The sequence below is a fragment of the Leptopilina boulardi genome, unplaced genomic scaffold (genome assembly GCF_019393585.1).
Source record: "Leptopilina boulardi isolate dan_hultmark-lab unplaced genomic scaffold, ZJU_Lbou_2.1 LbouV2_95, whole genome shotgun sequence".
NCBI lineage: Eukaryota > Metazoa > Arthropoda > Insecta > Hymenoptera > Figitidae > Leptopilina > Leptopilina boulardi.
Genome location: NW_026138044.1, coordinates 10,729 through 30,750, shown reverse-complemented (window position 1 = coordinate 30,750; position 20,022 = coordinate 10,729). Strand labels below are relative to the sequence as shown.

Below are 20,022 nucleotides of genomic sequence, written 5' to 3'. Positions count from 1 at the left end.
TATATATCCCGGAGAACCGACCGACCGACCGGCGGCAGCGACCGCTTTGCTTTTTGTGTATTGGTGCGCTCATGTCCCGATAAGTGACAAAATATGTGGTAGTAGTGAGCAAGCCTTCACATTGTTGCCTTTCACTCGGCACTTTACTGTATATATTCATATATACATATAAAATATACACACCACTACCAAACGACGACGCAGACTCTCTGCGCTTGATAATCACTAAACTTTAACTCCATATTTCGAAATATATCGCCCTTTTGATATGCATAGAGTACAAACTTTCTGTTTTCCGATTAGTTCAAAACTTCGTTTGGCCAGAGGAAGTTTTTAATTTGTTATTAATATATAGTTTCAATATTTGAGCTTATTATAGTTTAAATCTGTATTAAATATTCCCAGTAAAATTATTATTGAACATTTTTAATTTTATTTCTTTACAATATAGAGGAAATATAATTTTATTTTTACATTTTTAACCTTTAAAACTGCAAGGTGATGGAAAATTTAACTTTTTCCGGTTTGGCAGACCGATATTTCTTTTTATATTTTTCTACACAAAAAAAAAATTTATTTGATTTAAATAATCAATTGACTATTTAAAAATAAATATTTATTTGTAATAAATTATAATAATAATAATAATCACGAAAACGTTAAAACAATAATATTTTAGGTTATATATGACTGACAGAACTAGTTGCGTAGGAAGATGCGCAGTAGTTACCTTTACAAGAATATACCGACTGATGTCGGTATTACAGGCCGCTATATGTACGACATTTGATATTATAAAATTTAACGAATTTTAAACTTTGAAATCTTTTTCTTTAGAAATTCAACAAAAATCATTTAAAAATACCTATTATGTTCTTAATCTAATAAAATTCTTAAAGTAAGACAAAAGTTGACAAATAATTTTATTATGTCATTAAACACGAGTGTATAAATATAAATAAATATATATATATAAACTTCGGTTATTAAGATGAAGAGAACAGGCTTAAACGAAGTGGTAGGAATAGAAAATATAGAGGGGAATCCCCGCGAAGAATGACAACCACTTCTAAGAATAACTATATACGTCAAACAACTTGAATTTTAAAGACCAAATTATTTTACACGAACAAATTATTATCAGTATAGTTGGAAAAAATCTCGATTTTTTTTTTTAATAAAAAAATAATTTCATTAGAATAAGAAGATGTATATAATTTTTATTTATTAGGAAAATATATTTTTTTAATTTCAGAAAAATAATTTTCTTCTCTTCTTAAAAAAAAGAAGAAAACAAATAAATGACACATAAAAGAAAACAAAGAAACTTTTGAATTAAATTGAATTCTGATATGGAAAAGTGAATTTATTATGAAATAATATATTAAGAATATTATTCATTATTTGGCCCTAAGCAAACACGTCTTTATTCTTTTCATAAAGGTCATATCATCCAAGAATCTTATAGATCTCTGGCGCACGTCATGTCACTTAAAATTCTATATACTATGTAAAAGATCAACGGAAAAATAAGAGGATCACGAAAAAATTAAATATAAGTATTTGATTATATTTAATCACTAGGATAAGGTTAATTACAATTGAAAATTGAATATTAAATTTAACATTTCGTATATTTTTTTCGTTAATTAATTATTAATTATATAGAATGAAAAATAAATTAAAATTCTTAAATATGCATTTATCACTAAAAAAAAAATATATATATATATATATATATTTTGTAAAATCACGTTGATTGTTTCATAAGAAATTTGAATTACTATCAAAAAACTTCTTTTTTTCAAGACAAAATTTTTTTTTAATTTAAATAAAAATGAATAAATATTGAACTGCTATCGAAATTTTTCTTTTTTCAAAGTGATAAGTTTTTAAAAAATTTGAATAAAAATGAATAAATATTGAATTGCTATCGAAATTTTTTTTTCTTCACAGACAGAATTTATTATTATAAAAATTTAAATAAAAATGAATAATTAATACTAAATTGATAAGTATATATAAAGTTTGAATTTATAGAAATTATCGTTTGACAATAAGTGAGATTTTCACACATTTGACAATATAATATTATAATATATAATAAAAATTTTTCTTCAAAATTTAAAAATATATATATATATATAATACAGTATTATTGCTTTAATGCTCTTTGTTTTAAAAAAAGTATTATAAAAATATACGCGGATAAATAAACAAATTTCAAAAATTAAATATAAATAAATACAACAGAAACAATATATTATTTATAAATAAGAAAATGTTTCTTAATTTACTTAACAAAATGTTTTCCTGATAAATCGTGATAATTGGTGCAAAATAATTAATTTACAAATAAAAAATCTTGTTGATAAAAGAGATATAAAGATCCTTATTTTGAATTATTTTTTTTTAAATTAAAAAAAAAATTATTGAACGTGACGATTTTAAGAAATCTTTTCATCATTATATGGAAACAGTAAGATTTGGTTTTTATACTTTTAACCCTAAGATTATGTCCATTTTCACTTTCTCTTCAATTGATTCTAATTTTCACTATAATTTTCATTTTCACTTTCATTGATTAGAAATTTGTGAAAATGAAATTCAAAGTGAAAAATAGAATTAGTTGAAGTGAAAGTGAAAGTGAAAATGAAATACTTTGGGCAATAATTTTTTTGCCTCAGAAATATGACAATTATTTTTTATTACTCTAATTTGGATAATATCAAACTGCAACAATGTGGTGAAAATAATTTGAGAGGAGAGCTACCGATATTATAAAGAAAATGGAAAAAGCCTTGCGACAACATAAGTACGACCTCGATCGCCTTCACCAATATAAAACCTTCGGATATATAATCGAAAAATATATATATATCCCTTGCATATGCAAGGGATTCGATTCACATCTCGAGGTTTCCAGTTTACTCTCACTTTTTTTCCCTCAAAGTCACCAAGAATTACTTCATCTTGTTTTTCAAAGTACAACCTCAAGATCCAAGGTTAATAATAGCCCACACAACTATATATGTACGTTTTCTTTTGTTTTATACAATAAACAATATTTATATATATATATAACTTCATTTATTTCGAGACAATATATTTTTTGTCATAAAGTATATAAAAAAAATAACACTCTTCCTGTTAATTTATATTTCTACAAAAATATAAAATGATAGACATTTTTTTAAATGATCTTAATACCAAAAGCTGAAGTAAAATCTAAAATTTATGCTTAACTCAAAGGAACGTTTAATCATTTGACATAACCTCAAAAGTAAACCTTGGTTTCATCAGCAAATAATTTTTTTAACACACGGAGAAAAATGGAAAAATGAATATAGTAACTTTTACTATACTTTAAAAGAAAAATCGAAACTGACCGCAGTTTCTGCGCATTTTTGGCAATTTTTACTTCAGAAATAGTCAAATTTACACTATTTCCGGAATAATTTTTACTATTTCAAGAGTAAATTTTACTATTTTCGGAGTAAATTTTACTATTTTTAGGGTAAAAAATTGACAGAAACTGCGGACAGTTCCGGTTTTTCTTTTAAAGTATAGTATAAAAGTTACTTTATTCGTTTTTGCATTTTTCTCCGTGCAACTTTGAAAAATCCTTTTTTTTTTACTTTTTACTTTGGAAATTTAATGTTTTTAGAATGAAGGAAAATTTTGTTTGAAATAACCAAAAATTTTGATTAAATTAATCGTATGTTTAAATACATAAAGTCAACCAAATATTTGAACATCTGTATAAAAAAAAAAAAATTTTCTCAAAATTTTGCTTTTTTCAGCATAAATTTCCAAAAATAGAAAGTCGATTTTCATTGCACAAGATTTTTTTTTTATCTTTTTAGAAATTATGAAGAAATTAGTTTGACATTATAAAAATTTATTTATATACACAATTTTGAAAGAGTTTATTATTATATCATTGACGGCCAATTACATATTTATGAATATATAATTTTTTTATCCTCTCTTTTTTTCGGAAAATGTTTATAACAATAAGTGTTATTATATAATTATTGTGCAGGTAATGAAGGGAAGTAATATTCGCATATTGTATAATTATATAGTGTCACGAAATTCGCAGAAACGTAAAAGTCTCAATATACAAGGTTACGCCAATATATATATATAAGCGCTCTTGTTGGCAGTCAGATTAATGAGGTTAATTACTCGTGCGCTTGATTGCCTAGCAGATTCTGAATTTACTTATATATTGTCAACAGGGAAGTTCTATATCTAAAAATATATATATGCATATACTGATAACACAATTTCAACATTCCCGCAAAAATTCTTTTGTCTTTTGTGCGCGCAAAGCCACATTCAGATAAATATATAAATAAAATTAATTCAAATTTTAAACGTTCAATTATTCTTTAGAGTCAATGTGTATGAAAATTTTCTATATTCATTTCAATATTCTTAATTTTTGTGAAATTTTATATATATATATATACATAACATTAAAATATGTTGTGAAGAGATTAAAAATTTTAATTAATGCTTTAAATTACGTAAATATAAAAAAAAATTTTAATTTAAAATTATCCAAAATATATTGAAGTAAAGAACTTTGATGTGTTATAAGAAAAATATAAAAACTATGTTTAAAAAATAAAATTATGCGTTTAAATTAGAGGCCATTTTCACCGTACGCAGAAATTTAATCTTCCAAGAGGTTAAAAGCAGTAGATTCTGCGTCTGCGCAAAAAATTTGCTTCTGCGCAAACGCAGAATTTACTGCATTTAACCTCTCGGAGGATTAAATTTATCCACACGATGAAAACGGCGTTATAATTAAGTGTTTCTTTTTTTGTGATTAAAAGAATTAAACATATTTTATGCATGCAGTTGTCATAAATCATTTTTGAATATCAAATTTATTGTTGTTTTGAATTTCTTCGATATTTAAATAAGACTTACCCCTTCATTTCCTAGGAACTGTATCGTGGGTTTCTGTTTGAGCTGATTCTGAAACAAAAAAGACAATGGAAAATTAAAACAATTGTCATATTAGATTAAAGTTAAAGTATTTTTTTCCCTGGCATGACAGAATCGATCTTCTATAAATTAACTTTAGATAATATTTATATTGTAGCCGTAAAATATATTTATATAATAATAATAATTAATGTCACATAATGTCAAAACATATTTTACGAAACAGCTAGCAATAATTTTATATAAATATATTCAAAATGTATAATAAAATAAATGTCCATCAATTTTTGAATAAAATGACGGAAATTTAGAAAATATACAGGAAACATTGAATTTTATATATAAATCCAATGCTATTGTGAATATTTGATTCTCAAGAGATGTAAAAGCACTTACAAAACATTTATTGCAGTCTTTTTTTTTTTGAATGAGAGAAGATTAAAGCATGTCACAAAGATTTACGTTCATATTTGACGGTTAGAAGTTTCAGTAAAGGGGAATAAGGCAGACATTAAAAGGCAAAGCATATATACCCCTTACAAAGTATTTGTAGTTTTTAAAATATGACTAAAATTCTCCCCCATCAATGCCATTATCAATAATAATAATAATATCATCAATTTTCATAATCCTTCGAAATGAAAGGTTAAGGTTGAAATTTATTATTATATTATATATTTAAAAGGACATTTTCGATTCATTATAAATGTTGCAAGTCAGATATAATTTGAACCGTCTCGTGCTGAACTAGAGAGAGAGAGAGAGAGAGAGAGACACTGTTCTTATTGGCGGAGACAAAAGAGAAGTTTACCCCCTGCTTGTAAAATTCATTACACCGTCGCCAGTCACGTACATTTCAAGGGATGCGGTGGTTGGCAACAATGGCGTCCTATTTTCGTTCAGACGGTCGATTATACACTCCAGTCTTCGAAAATCAAAATGTCCTTAACTTTACATAATATTAAAAGTGATTTCCTTCATAAAATTTATATTAATATTAAAATTATTCTCTTAAAACGATTTCGAAACAATAAAACAGGATATCTTGAAAGATTTTTTAAATTTTATTTTGAATATTTCGAAATTACAAATTATTGTCCAAGTAGGATAATGGAGGTAAAACTTTTATATTTACATAATACCTATTCTTTTATACGATTATCTTTTTTTTACCTCAATATAAAGTTGTCTAATACGTTAAATTTATTATTACATTACAGTGTCGCTCTCTTTCACAATGTGGAGATTTAGCTTTTCTTCGAGTTCACCTGCATATCGGGATTGATCAAACGATAGAAGACTACTACTTTCCACAATTGATATTCATACAAAAAAAAAATTTCTCTTTTATCTCCCCAAAAATTAATATTCATTTTATAAAGTTTAGAATTTTCAAAAATCATGTTTCGAAAATTTCAACATATATATATATATATATAAATCGAAATCATATATTTTATCCTCGTCCTGAAAAAATAGGCTCCCATATTCAAATTTCACTACTGGAAAATAAAGAAATATAAAAATTTCAAGAGGATTTATTAAAATTTAAATTAGGGAATTTTAAACTAGAAAAATAGGAAACGGATGAACAAGTTCTAAAAATCAATTGTTAGAATTTTCGTTCAATAGAATTTGATTAGATAGAAATTTCAATGAGTCAAATTTTTATTTGTTCAAATTATTATTTTACAGAACTTTCATTAAATCGATTTTCTATATCACAGAATTTTTATTTACTCGAATTTTAATTTAACATAATAGCCATTTTAATGAATTTTTATTAGGTCGAATATAACCGATTTTTCATACTACACAGAATTTATATACTTAACCGAAAAATTATTTAACAGAATTTGATTTTATTACAGAATATAATAATTTTGTAATCAAAAAAATCGATTTAATGAAAATTCTGCAAAATAATAATACAGAACAAATAAAAATTCAGTTCAATAAAAATTCTATTTAATGAAATTCTACCAAATGAAATTCTATTAAATGAAAATTTTAATAATTGATTTTTAGAACTTAATCATGCGTTCCAAAATTACACAGCAATTAATTATTACAACAAGAAACTCTTATCGGGAAACAATTTTAAATAAGTCAATGACGCGGATTTGATATGACTATCTATTTTTTACAAAATTGTTAAATCTGTTTACAACAAAATTGACAAAGAATAATTACATATATATATATATATATATATACATATATGAGAAAAGGTTGATGATATCAATATATTTTGTGTCGTCAATTGTTTGATAATATTTAACATATACATATTATATTTAATTAAAATGAGAAAAAAGATCCCCTTTTTTTCATATTTTAAATAAAATTTTTATTTGGGATTATAAATTTGGCAACACTGTAAACTGGCTCACTTTCTCCTGAATGAGCGAAACCTTATATTCTGCTGTTTCTTTTAATGAAACTTGGATCATTCTTTTTATATGCGAGATCGATAGTTTGTCAATAAATTATTATTCTTTTGATTAAACAAATATTAGTAAAGAAATCACTACATATTTTACTTATAATAAATTTAAAACCTAATTTTCAATAAAGTAGAAACAAATTTTGCGATTTCATATTTTGAAAAAAGACGTTCTTTAGAATAAGTTTTTTTTTTTTAAATGGATAAAAAATATAAATGAAATAAATAAAATTAAATTTAAAAAATAATATCAGTGAAGTTCACAATGTTTTTGATTAACGATTTAGAAAACAAATTTTTTTGTGCAATATTAAACAAACAACAAAAATTTTTTGGCAAAAATAATCACTTGCAAAAATAGCCCAGTATTCAACCGAATAACATTTTTTCTGCTAATATGTAAAAAATAGGCACCGAAAAAAAATATTTTGCAATTTAGAATACATATATGTACTTAGCACCTATTTTAGAATATTTTATACTTAAATTCAGTATGTAAAATTCTAATTTTAAGAATATAACATACTAAATCAAAAATTCCTAATATCTTTCACTTTTTCTGTCAAAATAATCACTTGCAAAAATAGACCAGTATTTAACCGAATAATCTTTTTTTCTCGCTAATATGTAAAAAATACGCAACGAAAAAAAAATATTCTGACATTTAGAATATATATTTGGCAACTATTTTAGAATATATTCTAAATTTCAGAGTATTTTTTTCGTGTAATAGTCAAACCAAAATCAAATAAATTTTTTTTCCTATTTTAATAGTACCTAGAAAGAAAATTAGAAATATTGTTAATTGTTACGATATATTGTTAATTATAATTAATAAATAACAATATTACGAAAAAGATCAGTTCGATGATGCGTATTACATATTATCCAATATATCTTTGTTATATAAACAAACAAAACTTTCTCCAAAAAGTCGAATAAAAAATCGAACGATATTCTACATATATATGTAAAAAAATGACCAATTAAGTCACAAAAGTAATAACAATAAATATATAAGTGTGTAAAAAGAAAATAAAAGAGGAAATTATATTATAAGCGTTTTGGCGAAGGATTAATATCTCTCAGTATATGCCCTGAAATGTCAGGGACGTTCATTGCTCCCAATCCGTCTCTCTCTCTCTCTCTCTCTCTCTCTCTCTCTCTCTCTCTCTCTCTCTCTCTCTCTCTCTCTCTCTCAGCCTCTCTTGTCGTAAGTTTAATTAATCCTCCGACTGATTTTATCATTCTCTCCATATAATTTTAACGTTTCCAGTAGATGAACAGACATCGCACAAAAAGAAACGTGTGCCTGGAAGTAAATTAAATTCATACACTGTGCACATTCGATCTAATATTAATGCGCGGTTATTTTATGTTACGTTAAAGAAAAACTTACAAATTTAATTGTTATCCAATACAAACAAAATTATATTAAAGTTTATAGTTTGGATCCTAAAATAAATTTGTCGAAAATTGGAAATATTATTGTGCAAAGATAGTAGATAAAGAATTAGACGCATTTTATTTACTGTATTAGTGATTATTTTTTTTCATTAATATAGCTATTAGCAACATTGTGAAATAGATATTAGCGACGAAAATATTTTATCGATTTTGTAAACACATGTAGTAACACTATTTTTTTTGTCACTTGATTAAATTACAAAATATTGATAAATAGATGAGACAATATGAATCACATCCTGTGATTAAGAATATTTCCAAATGACAATTTTTCTTCATAAAACTTGAGAAAATATTCTGTTTATATAATATATGTTTATTAATAATTCAATTAAATTTTTGTTTTATCAAACAATTCTAAAATACCAAATTTAAAGCATAAGCAAAATAATAATTTAAAACAAACTAAAAATGCAAATTGTCACTTGTAAATTTTTTCCGTACAGTAAAATTAATAATGTCGATTATAATTATACGAGGATATGAATAAGCAAATAATTATACATTTCTGACATTCTAATAATTTTAATCCTATTTTACGCGTTTGTTGGAAAACTTGTTGGAACTTCCCGTTTCTCTTTTCTTTCAAGTTCTCTGAACTCTATTCCACTAAAGACCTCGCCGCAACGGAAAGACCATCATATATAAAATAATCCGAACAATCCATTAAAGAAAGAATAAATACAAATTCAAAAAATATGATTTTTGAAAAATCGAAGTGAAACAACAATTTTCGTTTTTTCAATCAATCCTTAAATCAAATTTAATCATCCGCTACTATTTGCGATCCCAATTTTAGAGAATTAAACAAACTTTCTCCAAGAAATAAAGAATCTAAATTTTCTTTAATATCCAAGTGTTAGAAAATCATTATCTATATTTAAAAGTAAAATATTTATAAATCATTAAATTAATTGATAGAAGAAAAAAAAATACTTTATCAAATATGAATTTGCGTACAGAATAATTATTGTAAATGCTCACACAATCTGTGTGCATATATAAAGGCGGTGAATTATTTTGAAATCAGACAAGCTTATAGAGTGCACTTAACTGGGCGCGTACTCTTAAATGTCAAACGAGTTTGCGTCTTAATATAAAAAATCGGGCATCTGATCTGACCACTATATATATACATATATCTATATACTGGAATCGATTCCAGGCCGAAGGAATTGAGAGGCGAAAGGACTTTCCTTCGTTTTAAACTTACGACACGAGGCCTTAAAAACTCAAATAACCTATTCAGAAACGACTTTGTTCACTTACAAATTATTATTATCTATATATACAATGCAATAAAAATTTTCGTATCGAGAAAAACACAATTCTACACAAATACAAGTTTTCAGAATATTAATTAAAAATTTTATTTTTCTAATTACATATCGTGAAATGAAAAATTCCACGAAACAATAAATTTTATTACACTTATATATTGAGAACTGTCTTAACTATTACAAAACGATTTTTTTTCTAAATTTTATGGCTATAAAACAAAATTTTTGTCTTTCAAACATAGAATGTAATTTTTTAAAAAAATTTTATAGTTTAAAATTTGTGTACGCTACGATATATGTATGTATATGTATCATCGGCATTGAGAGAGAAAGGACTTTCAAGAAGAATATAGCTCAGGAGGATGTACAGAAGGAGAAAGGACTCTACGACCTTCGAAGCTATGCGAACATGCGATCAGGTCGCAAAGAAGCTAGCGTATACAATCTAGAATCTAGATCATATTGTATAAACTCTAAAAGTAAACCATATTCAATATCTTTAAAAATCATTTTACTTGAATTCTCCTCAGAAACAGAATTAAATCGATTTTTTATATTACAGAATTTTTATATAACTGAAAATTCACATAATTATTTTTATTTGTCAAAATTTTTATTTGCTTCGAATTATTATTTGACAGAATTTCCGAAACCGATTTTTCATACTACAGAATTTATACTTAACAGATGAAATTGTCCGAAATTGCAAATTACCAAACAAACAATCGACAGAAAGATTTCGGCGCGATTTTTAAAATCAGCCAATCACAATTTTATGAGTAATTTTTGATTGGTTGATTTTAAAAATCGCGCCGAAATCTTTCTGTCGATTGTTTGTTCGGTCATTTGCATTTGCCTTCTTCATTTTAGGGTAAAAAATAAAGTACCTAAATTTGGTACTTTGAACTACTACGAAAACCTAAATTTTTTTTATGAAATAAGTGCAAAAAATCAGTTTCCGTATAGAATTTTGGAGAAGGTACCAAATTTAGGTACTTTTTTTACCCCGAAATGAAGAGTTTAACCCTTTAACATCCAAATGTGCTACTTTTTGACTTGTATTTCAATTTCGTACAATTAGCAGAAAAAAATTTACTCGAGGGTTTTTGGGATTCTTGATTACGAATCTGAAGTCAAAATTTAAAAATTCAAAATGTCCGATCCAATATGGCGAAATTTTTTTTAAAAATTCATCAGATTCACATGAAATTTGTTACATATAACCTCCATGAAGTTGGCGTCGACGCTCAGCGCCGAAAATTATTTTTACAGGCCAAAAAATGTCAAATTATTTTTTTAAAAATACTTTCAGTCCAAATAATACCTTAAGAAATACTTTTCAAGGTATTATGTGGACCGAAAACGTTTTTAAAAATGATTTGATATTTTTGGTCCCATAAAATATAATTTTCGACGCTGAGCGTCGACGCCAACTTCAGGGAGGTTACATATAGATATATTTATATTGATTATAAACGAAATTAATTAAGTTAGAGCACATTATAATGAATGTTATAACCTGCTTTATTATTTATGAAACAATTTCCCTGTTTGCATTCCTCGAAGAAATATATTATATTGATAAACATGGCTGATGAGCAAAAAAGCAATAAATAAAACGAGTCTTCAATAATAATAACAACAACACCAAGTTTAAATGATAGATGATTGGAATAAGTGGAGAAAAAGACATATAACATAAATTTAAAACGAAAAAAAAGAATCTTCTAATTGAATATTATATATTGTGAGAGAGAGAGAGAGAGAATATAGCAATACTTTCAGAAATAATGAACGGTCATTTTGCTTTAACCTGAAAATGTTAAGTTCAAGGAAGCTTTTAAAAACGGATAATGTGTATATAGTTTTGTTTTTATCACTGAAGTTCAAAAAACAATAAAAAAAAGTGAAGAAGAAAATATTATGTTCAAAGAATTCATTATTCTATATTCAATAATATTTGTAGTTAGAGTTTTTTAAACGAACCAAATATAGTGTAAATGTTTAAAATTCAAATTTACATTAAATAAAAATATTTTTTAATTTTCACAAATAATTTAATTATAAATAAATACATTTTTAAAAAATTTATGTCTAAAAAATATTTTTTATCTGCTAGAAACGCAAAAAAAAATTTAGTTCAGTTAAAGGTAAAAATAAATGCAACCTAACCTCAAATTTAGCGTTTCTTGCGCCTCAATAAACAATTTTGATCATTTTTGCGATCTTCTTTAAAATATGCGTATTTACGAAACAACTTTATTTTATTCCTAAAATTATCATTCTTAACAATAATAATCTTTTTCTTTCTCATGCAAATCAGATATAATCACTATAAATGTTAATAAGACTTTATGTAAGATTGAGAAATTAACTTCTATGGAGTATTTGATATAATTGATATATACAAATCGGGATATAAATGTGAATAACATATGTATCAGTTAAAACTTGATTAATGCGGTAAGTATATAGGATTCATGTATTATATATATACGCGAATTGTAAGTCGACCTCCGATTCAGTGAGAGTTTCATCCATGTATATATATTATGTTACTTTCATTATAGACATTATAGCTATATATTCATTTGTAAAGCCAATAGGAACTGAAGATGCGTCGACAAACTTCCAATTAACTTATACAGTTGAAACACCATTCTCTTTGTGATAAAAGTTTCGCATATATATATATATATATATTGCATAAGTTGTGTCTTGATCGATCATCATTAATCGCGAACTTGTATAGTGCAAATATTGTCATGTAAAAAATAAAAAAAAATTTTTTTTCAGAAAAAGTTATCTTTATGAAACTTGCAAAAAGACTCGTTAATGAAATCATGACGATGATTCAATTCAATATATATAATGTGGCTTGTGATTTATCAAAATGACACATATTTTATTTGTGAGATGCTTTCCGTATGTTTATCCGACAATTTTTATGCAGTGCATAAATTCCTAAGAAGCCTATAACAAGCTTTCTTTTTTCATTTATAGACGTATAAATACGCGCGCACGCAACCTGCATCGCGCGAGCTCGTTTTAAAAAGATTGTGAAATCACCGATTTTAAATTGTCGCTTATTTCAAAAACACAAAGTTCGGACACTAATATTTTACGTAGAATGAAATTTTGCTTGCAAAAATAACATTTAGAAAACGGAATGTGAATATATAAACCAAACACAGAAAAATGAAAACATTCTGAAATTTGGAATATTATATACATATACTTGGATCCTATTTTAGAACGTTTTATACTTAAATTCAGTATGTTAAATTCTTATTTTAGGAATATTACATACTGAATCAAAAATTTCTAATATCTTTCACTTTTTCTATCAAAATAATCACCTGCAAAAATAGCCCAGTATTTAACCGAATAATTTTTTTTTTGCTAATATGTAAAAATTACGCACCGAAAAAAAATATTCTGAAATTTAGAATATATACTTGGCACTTATTTTAGAAGTCTTAAAATTAGAATATATTCTCAATACTAAGAATATATTCTAATTTTAAAAATGTTACATACTGAATTTAAGTATAAAATTTAGATGCCAAGTATCTAAATTTCAAAAAAAAATTTTCAGTATAACAGTTAAGCTTCATTTATAAATTAAATATATCAAACTAAGTAAAATATGTAGAAACTAATGGAAAATATAATATTATTAAAATGAAAATTAATTTTCAAGAAATTCTACCACCTTATCTGTGGGGGTCTCGGATGTGAGACAATACAGAAACGAGACGAGACAGTTGAGAGACGACGACCTTACGCCACTATCGATTTGAACGAGAGTGCTGCCGCGGTTTTCGCTGTAGCAACACAATATATATATATATACAAACGTGAGCGTGAATCGCTCCTATACAGTTTGCTAATATGAAGATCATTATTCTCAAGATCACACATAAAAAGAAAATGTAAAAATCACATTAATCAAAAAATTTTATTTGTCTTAAATAATCAAATTGACTATTATCAAATAAATATTTACTTGATCCAAATAATTTTTATTTAAATTAAATAAACTATTTGAATCAACAATTTCTGTATTTGAAACAAATACCATATTTAATTGACTTAAATAATAATTATTATTTAATAGAAATAAATGTTTATTTAATAATAAACAAATAACCGATAATTTCAATCAAATAAAGTTTTTTTTCAGTGTAGGTATATCATAAAGTGCAATATTTGCAAATGAATATTTATTTGTTTCCGTAAAAGCATATTAACCCTTAATAAAATATGAACGCCGATAAGAAAAGTGACTAATAAAATCTTTGATTAATATATTTTGATACCAAAATGTAAGTCTTCCTTCTGATTATAAGATATGTAATTTTTATTTAAAAATGATAATTGAAATACAATACAGATAATATCCATAGATATTATCAATAACAGAATATAAGAAGTGCAAAATTCCATCGATTTCTGTCTCTTTCTCTCTCACTTGTATTTGAAAACGTATTGAAGACGATTATTTTTTTTTAACAAAATATTTAAATATAAAGACAAGAACACTGCAAAAACATAATGCTGAAATTTACAACATTTATTATCAACGATTTTTGTCAAAGAATCATTTTTGCAGTAAAGATGTTTTTTTAATTATGACACGTTGAAAAATAATAAAAGAGGTTTCTAGAATTTCTCCTTCAGGTTATAATTTATCATCATTAATTTTGAAATTTTACACAATGTATTTAATATTCAGATATAAAACATTCATTTAAAAAAAATCTTTAGTTATTTAAAATTGCCATTGTTTTAAAACAACGAAAGGGGAAAATATGCAAGTTAGTAACAGGGTGAAAAGGAAGTTTAGATGACCAACTAATGATGATGATGATGATAATGGTGGAGGGGAGGGTCACTTAACAACATAGCACGAAGCGGACAGACGCACTGTTCTCATATAATCTCTCTTTCTCTTTCTTGTCTCGACATAGAGCCTTTCACTCTGCTCTCTCGAGATGCCGAGTACTCGATCCCGATACAAACATTCTCTCTAAAATACGTCGTCTCTCGTTTATATGTCATATGCTACATTCGCATATTGTGAAACAAAATCCTATCATAATGAATCATATATATATCTATATACACTAAAGGGGTGACATTTTCATCGATATGTCCCTATACCTACAATAGTCGCCCACATTTCCTGCACCAAATGGACAAATCAACTATACTCTCGAAAACTGCCTCGACATTTGAATATGATATATCCCTCTCGGAATAATCTACATCAAAAGGTGGCGCGTCGACATTGATTGTTTCATACATATACCAATCATTTACATTTTTGAGCATCGTTGCAACTTGACAAATGCATTTAAACTCAACAAAAATTCTTGATATAAAATTAATCATGAATTTTCATTATTTTTATCACGAAAATGGAATGATGGATATGTTTTTCCCTTTTTTTATAAAAAAAAATGTTAGAAAATCTTGAATAAAAATTGGTTAATTCAACAAGAATTTGTTAAACAAAAAAACAACCTTATCAAAAATTGACTATTGGTACTGTGCCATGCGAGTATTATAAATTATTTGGAAATTGTTTCAGTAAAAACATTCACTTGTTGTTATGTTATGACTTAGGAAAAACACCAATAATAAATATTTTTTTTAAGTTTGTAGCATTTCACAATTTTATAATAATAAAAAAAAAACATTTTAAATTGAAAGTACAAACTCAAAAATGTCTCTTAAGACACAAAATGTAGTGTGTCTTTTGTTTTATTGTAGAATTCACACTGTGCAAAAATTGTCATCACCTTTGGGCAACTATCCAATTACAATCACAATTGTTGCATAACAAATTTATGTACAATATCTCCTCTCCCACAATTTAATATAAATCACTTGTAAATTAGAATTTATAAATTCAACATCAATGTGTAAAACGCAAAGTTAAACATGTGTATAAAATTTTTTTCAATTGTATGTAGTATATTAAGTCAATTGTATTATATAGATTATCAAAATCATTTGATATTCATATATGATTAATTTTTGAATGAAATACACTTTATTTAATACACATATATTAATAGTTTTTAATATTTAATTAGAATTTAAGAATATTGAATATTCTTATATTATATATAATTCAAATTTTCAACCTCGATGATAATCAACCCAAGAATCTTGAGACTTAAAATCGTCGTTTAGATATTACCTTGTCCATGTATAATATATAAATCCACTACTACTAATAATAATATATCTTTGATGAATAAATTACACGTCCTACCGTTATTTGACTATTTAATCCGGCATATACGATTTCTCTGACCAATTGGAAACCTTGAATATACTGGAATATAATTTCAATTTTATGATATATACGACAACAGATTGACCTAAAGACTTTATAGAATATATCTTAACACACATACGTTCATATATGTATATGTGTATTAAGTTATATTCTATGAAGTCTAAATATTCCGTAGTTTGCACTTAAAACTTTAATAAATGTTCAGTAACAGTTTAAGTGCAAACTACGGAATATTTAGTTGCTTTTGTTTGGCGTGAAATTAAATGTTCGGCAGAAAAAATAACTTAACTCAATGCGCAATTCTAAAGTAAAGCGCAATACATTTTTTGGGCCTCCCAAAATATAGTACTCAATGTATATTTAAATATTAATTGGTTACCATAAAAAATATTACTAAACATTGCAACTAAATATTCCGTAGTTTAGACTTAAACCTTTAATAAATGTTGAGTAAAGTTTCAATCTAGTGCCAATAATGAAATATAAATTCATTAACATTAATATGTCAATTAGAAAATATTGAAATTGAAATTTAATATATAAAAGAAATCTGAAATTGAAAACCAATTGATTTCACAAATATATAGATATATAATGATAACAGTGTCAAAAAGTTTGACTGACGTAATGCGAGAAGAACTTTTAAGTGAAATCGAGACCGTTGTGTGTTGTAATGTGGCAACACTGTCGCGATTAATATTGCTTTTGGCGTTAAAACTGCGTTACTTGTTTTTTCGAAAAAAAACCGGCTTCCTCTTTCCATGGTTTTTCATAAATGGAAAATGGATATACATATACTGTGATAAGAGTAAATATTTTAAAACAAACGAAACGTTGACGAGTTAACGTACTTTTACTATATATACACTAAAAAACATTTTATTTCAAAAATTAACTATAATTTGTTTCAAAAATGAGAAAAACTCTGTTTTTGTACTATTTAGTCGTATAAAACGTACTAGTTTCTGATCAGATAATACTGAAAATTAGTATGGACCATATTAATTTGTGGTATTATTTGGTTAGAAACTAGTAAGTTTCATATATACGATTAAACAGAGTTTTCCTCATTTTGAAACAAATTATATTAATTTTTGAAATAAAAAGACTATCAATGTACCTCTGTTGTAAATAAATTAGGATACTGATACCAAAGTGCGCGTACTTTTATGAAGTACACAATTTCATATATATTCTAAATTTTTGTATGTATAGTAGCTAAGCGCTGAACACAAGGAATCAATTATCCGTTTATTTATTATATATATCTTTTTTAAAAATAACTTTTGCGTATTATAATATATTATTTTTGTAACGAAAAAAAATGTTAAGAATGCCAGTAAACGAATTCGATAACGAACATGCAATTGAGTAACTATATAATGAGATTTATGAGTTTGTTATTTAACGCTTGAGTGCCGAACAACTGTTACTTTATTTCCAACAGAGAGAATAACATAGAATAATGTGAATTAAATTTATATATAGAGAAAAATTAACTGGTGTGTTCTTTTGTCTGGTCTGATTAAGAAAATATAATCTGGTATACATAATACACACTGAATGATAAATATATGATAAAGTGTTGAATTTTTAATAAACGAAATTATATATACCTACATATAGTGAAAGTTTATCGATTGTCGTATAAGTTAGTCGTATTATTTAAACCGAAAGTATTTTTAAAAAAATAATTTGACATTTTTGGGCCTGTAAAAATAATTTTCGGCGCCGAGCGTCGACGCCAACTTAATGGAGGTAGCATTTTTAAACAGTTTCGCAAGTGCTCTCTCTAAATATGAATCAGTGAAAATGTTACTGATCAGTTGCTAAATTTCAGCTATTTGAATTAGTGGTTTTTATTGAAGATCAGTGACTTTTTCACTGATTAAAATTTTGAGTGTTTTAGTTGGAATTAATTATAACCGACCCAACACTAAGGACGGAGTCCAAAAACTGTTCTGATCCAAAGTAACAAATGTTTTTGCACATATTTAAATTTGTAAAATATATATATAAATTTTAGGGGTAGAAATTAATTCTTAAAAATGGAAATATAATTCATTTAGAAGTGAAGGTACACGTGTATATTATATACTGCAACCGTTTCGTATACGTTTGGTCTCCACGGTTCGCAGAACTTCCGTTAAATCGTTTGTATGTGTGTGTGTGTGTGTTATGTCGTCAATTTTTAATGTCAACCGAAATTCAAACTGAACCTCTTTTATTCACATTTTTAACACGAATAAATAAATAAATAAATCGGTACAATGATTGGCACCTTATAAGAAACTATTTATGTTTGACATATTGTCAAATTTGTTGAAAGTTTATGAGGCATAATTCCGCTATATAAAAATTCGATAATTTTTAATTCGACACCACAAAAATTTCCAACAGGTCTAATGTGCGGAAATATTCTCATGTTTATCGAAATAAAAATTATTTCCGATTATTCTCAAGTTTATTAACAAAAGACGCGCAACTATTCAAGTTTGTTTGCTTATTTTATCTCTTTATAATATATTATTGATAATTTAATGCGTCTGTTCATTTTCCTTTTTTTAATTTATTCAAACGAACTCTAATATATGTCTATATATGAAAAGCGATTATTATCTTTGCCAGAACTCAAGGTACTAATACAGCTGTACACTGAAAAAAAAGTTCTAGTTGAAGTTACTAGATTATGGTTAAAAAATTTATAGTTTTATTTTAGTAAGAATCAAATAGTTAATAAGACTAGACTAAATAATTCTGGTTAATTTCTGGTAAAATCAACTAAAATTTCTAATTGAAATGACCAGTAATTTAACTAGATTTTCTAATATTTCTAACCAAAAAAAGTAGTAATGGTATATTTAACATTTTATTCTACAGACTAACCAGAATTCTAGTTATTTTAACCAGAATTTTTTTCCAGTGTACTAAAATGATGTCTATCACTTTTATTATCTATACTCCTATATATTGTATATTATAAAGAACCCAAAGAATATTTTGACTATTGTACAGCTTAACATTTCCTGATTTTTGATGAAAATTAATTCCAAAAAATGTTAGTTGATTTATAAAATACGTGGAAAAAATCATTATTATCTGACAAAAAAAAATTGAACAAAATTGTGCCGATAAAGAAAAAGAGAGAGAGAGAGAGAGAGAGGGAAAAAAAAGAACGAAATAAAGACAGTGAGCAGTAATTAATCTTGTAAACCAGTTTCGAAGAAGTTTTTCAGGCGTATCGAATACACACAGCACGTGGGTGCTACTTCGAAAGCCGGAAATGTCGGCTGCGCTTCTAGAGAGAGAGATAGATCGTTACAGACAGGAATATAATTCATTGGAATGATTTTAGGTTTAATGGGAATACTAAAAGTCTATGTCCAGTATAGATGCTCTTAAATAAACTATTTCACTAAAATTCCTACAATCGTTTTTAACAATTCTTTTAAGTTTTAATAATTAGTTTAAAATTATTGCTTTTTTATAAACTAATGAATGAATTTAAAAAAATATCTGTAAAGTTAAATTTTAAAAATTTATAATTAAATTTA

General features: G+C 25.7%; 1 protein-coding gene across 1 annotated transcript in view; it reads right to left on the bottom strand.

Moving 5' to 3' along the window:
• LOC127290919 (RNA polymerase II elongation factor Ell) overlaps positions 1 to 7,415 on the bottom strand; it is a 69,051-nt gene extending 61,636 nt beyond the window's left edge. Inside the window, exons 1-2 of the mRNA XM_051319760.1 lie at positions 7,356 to 7,415; positions 4,945 to 4,992 (exon numbers count right to left, since the gene is read on the bottom strand). Coding sequence (XP_051175717.1) covers positions 4,945 to 4,992; positions 7,356 to 7,415 — 108 coding nt within the window. The remainder of the gene's footprint in view (positions 1 to 4,944; positions 4,993 to 7,355) is intronic.
• Between the last annotated feature and the right edge of the window lie 12,607 nt (positions 7,416 to 20,022).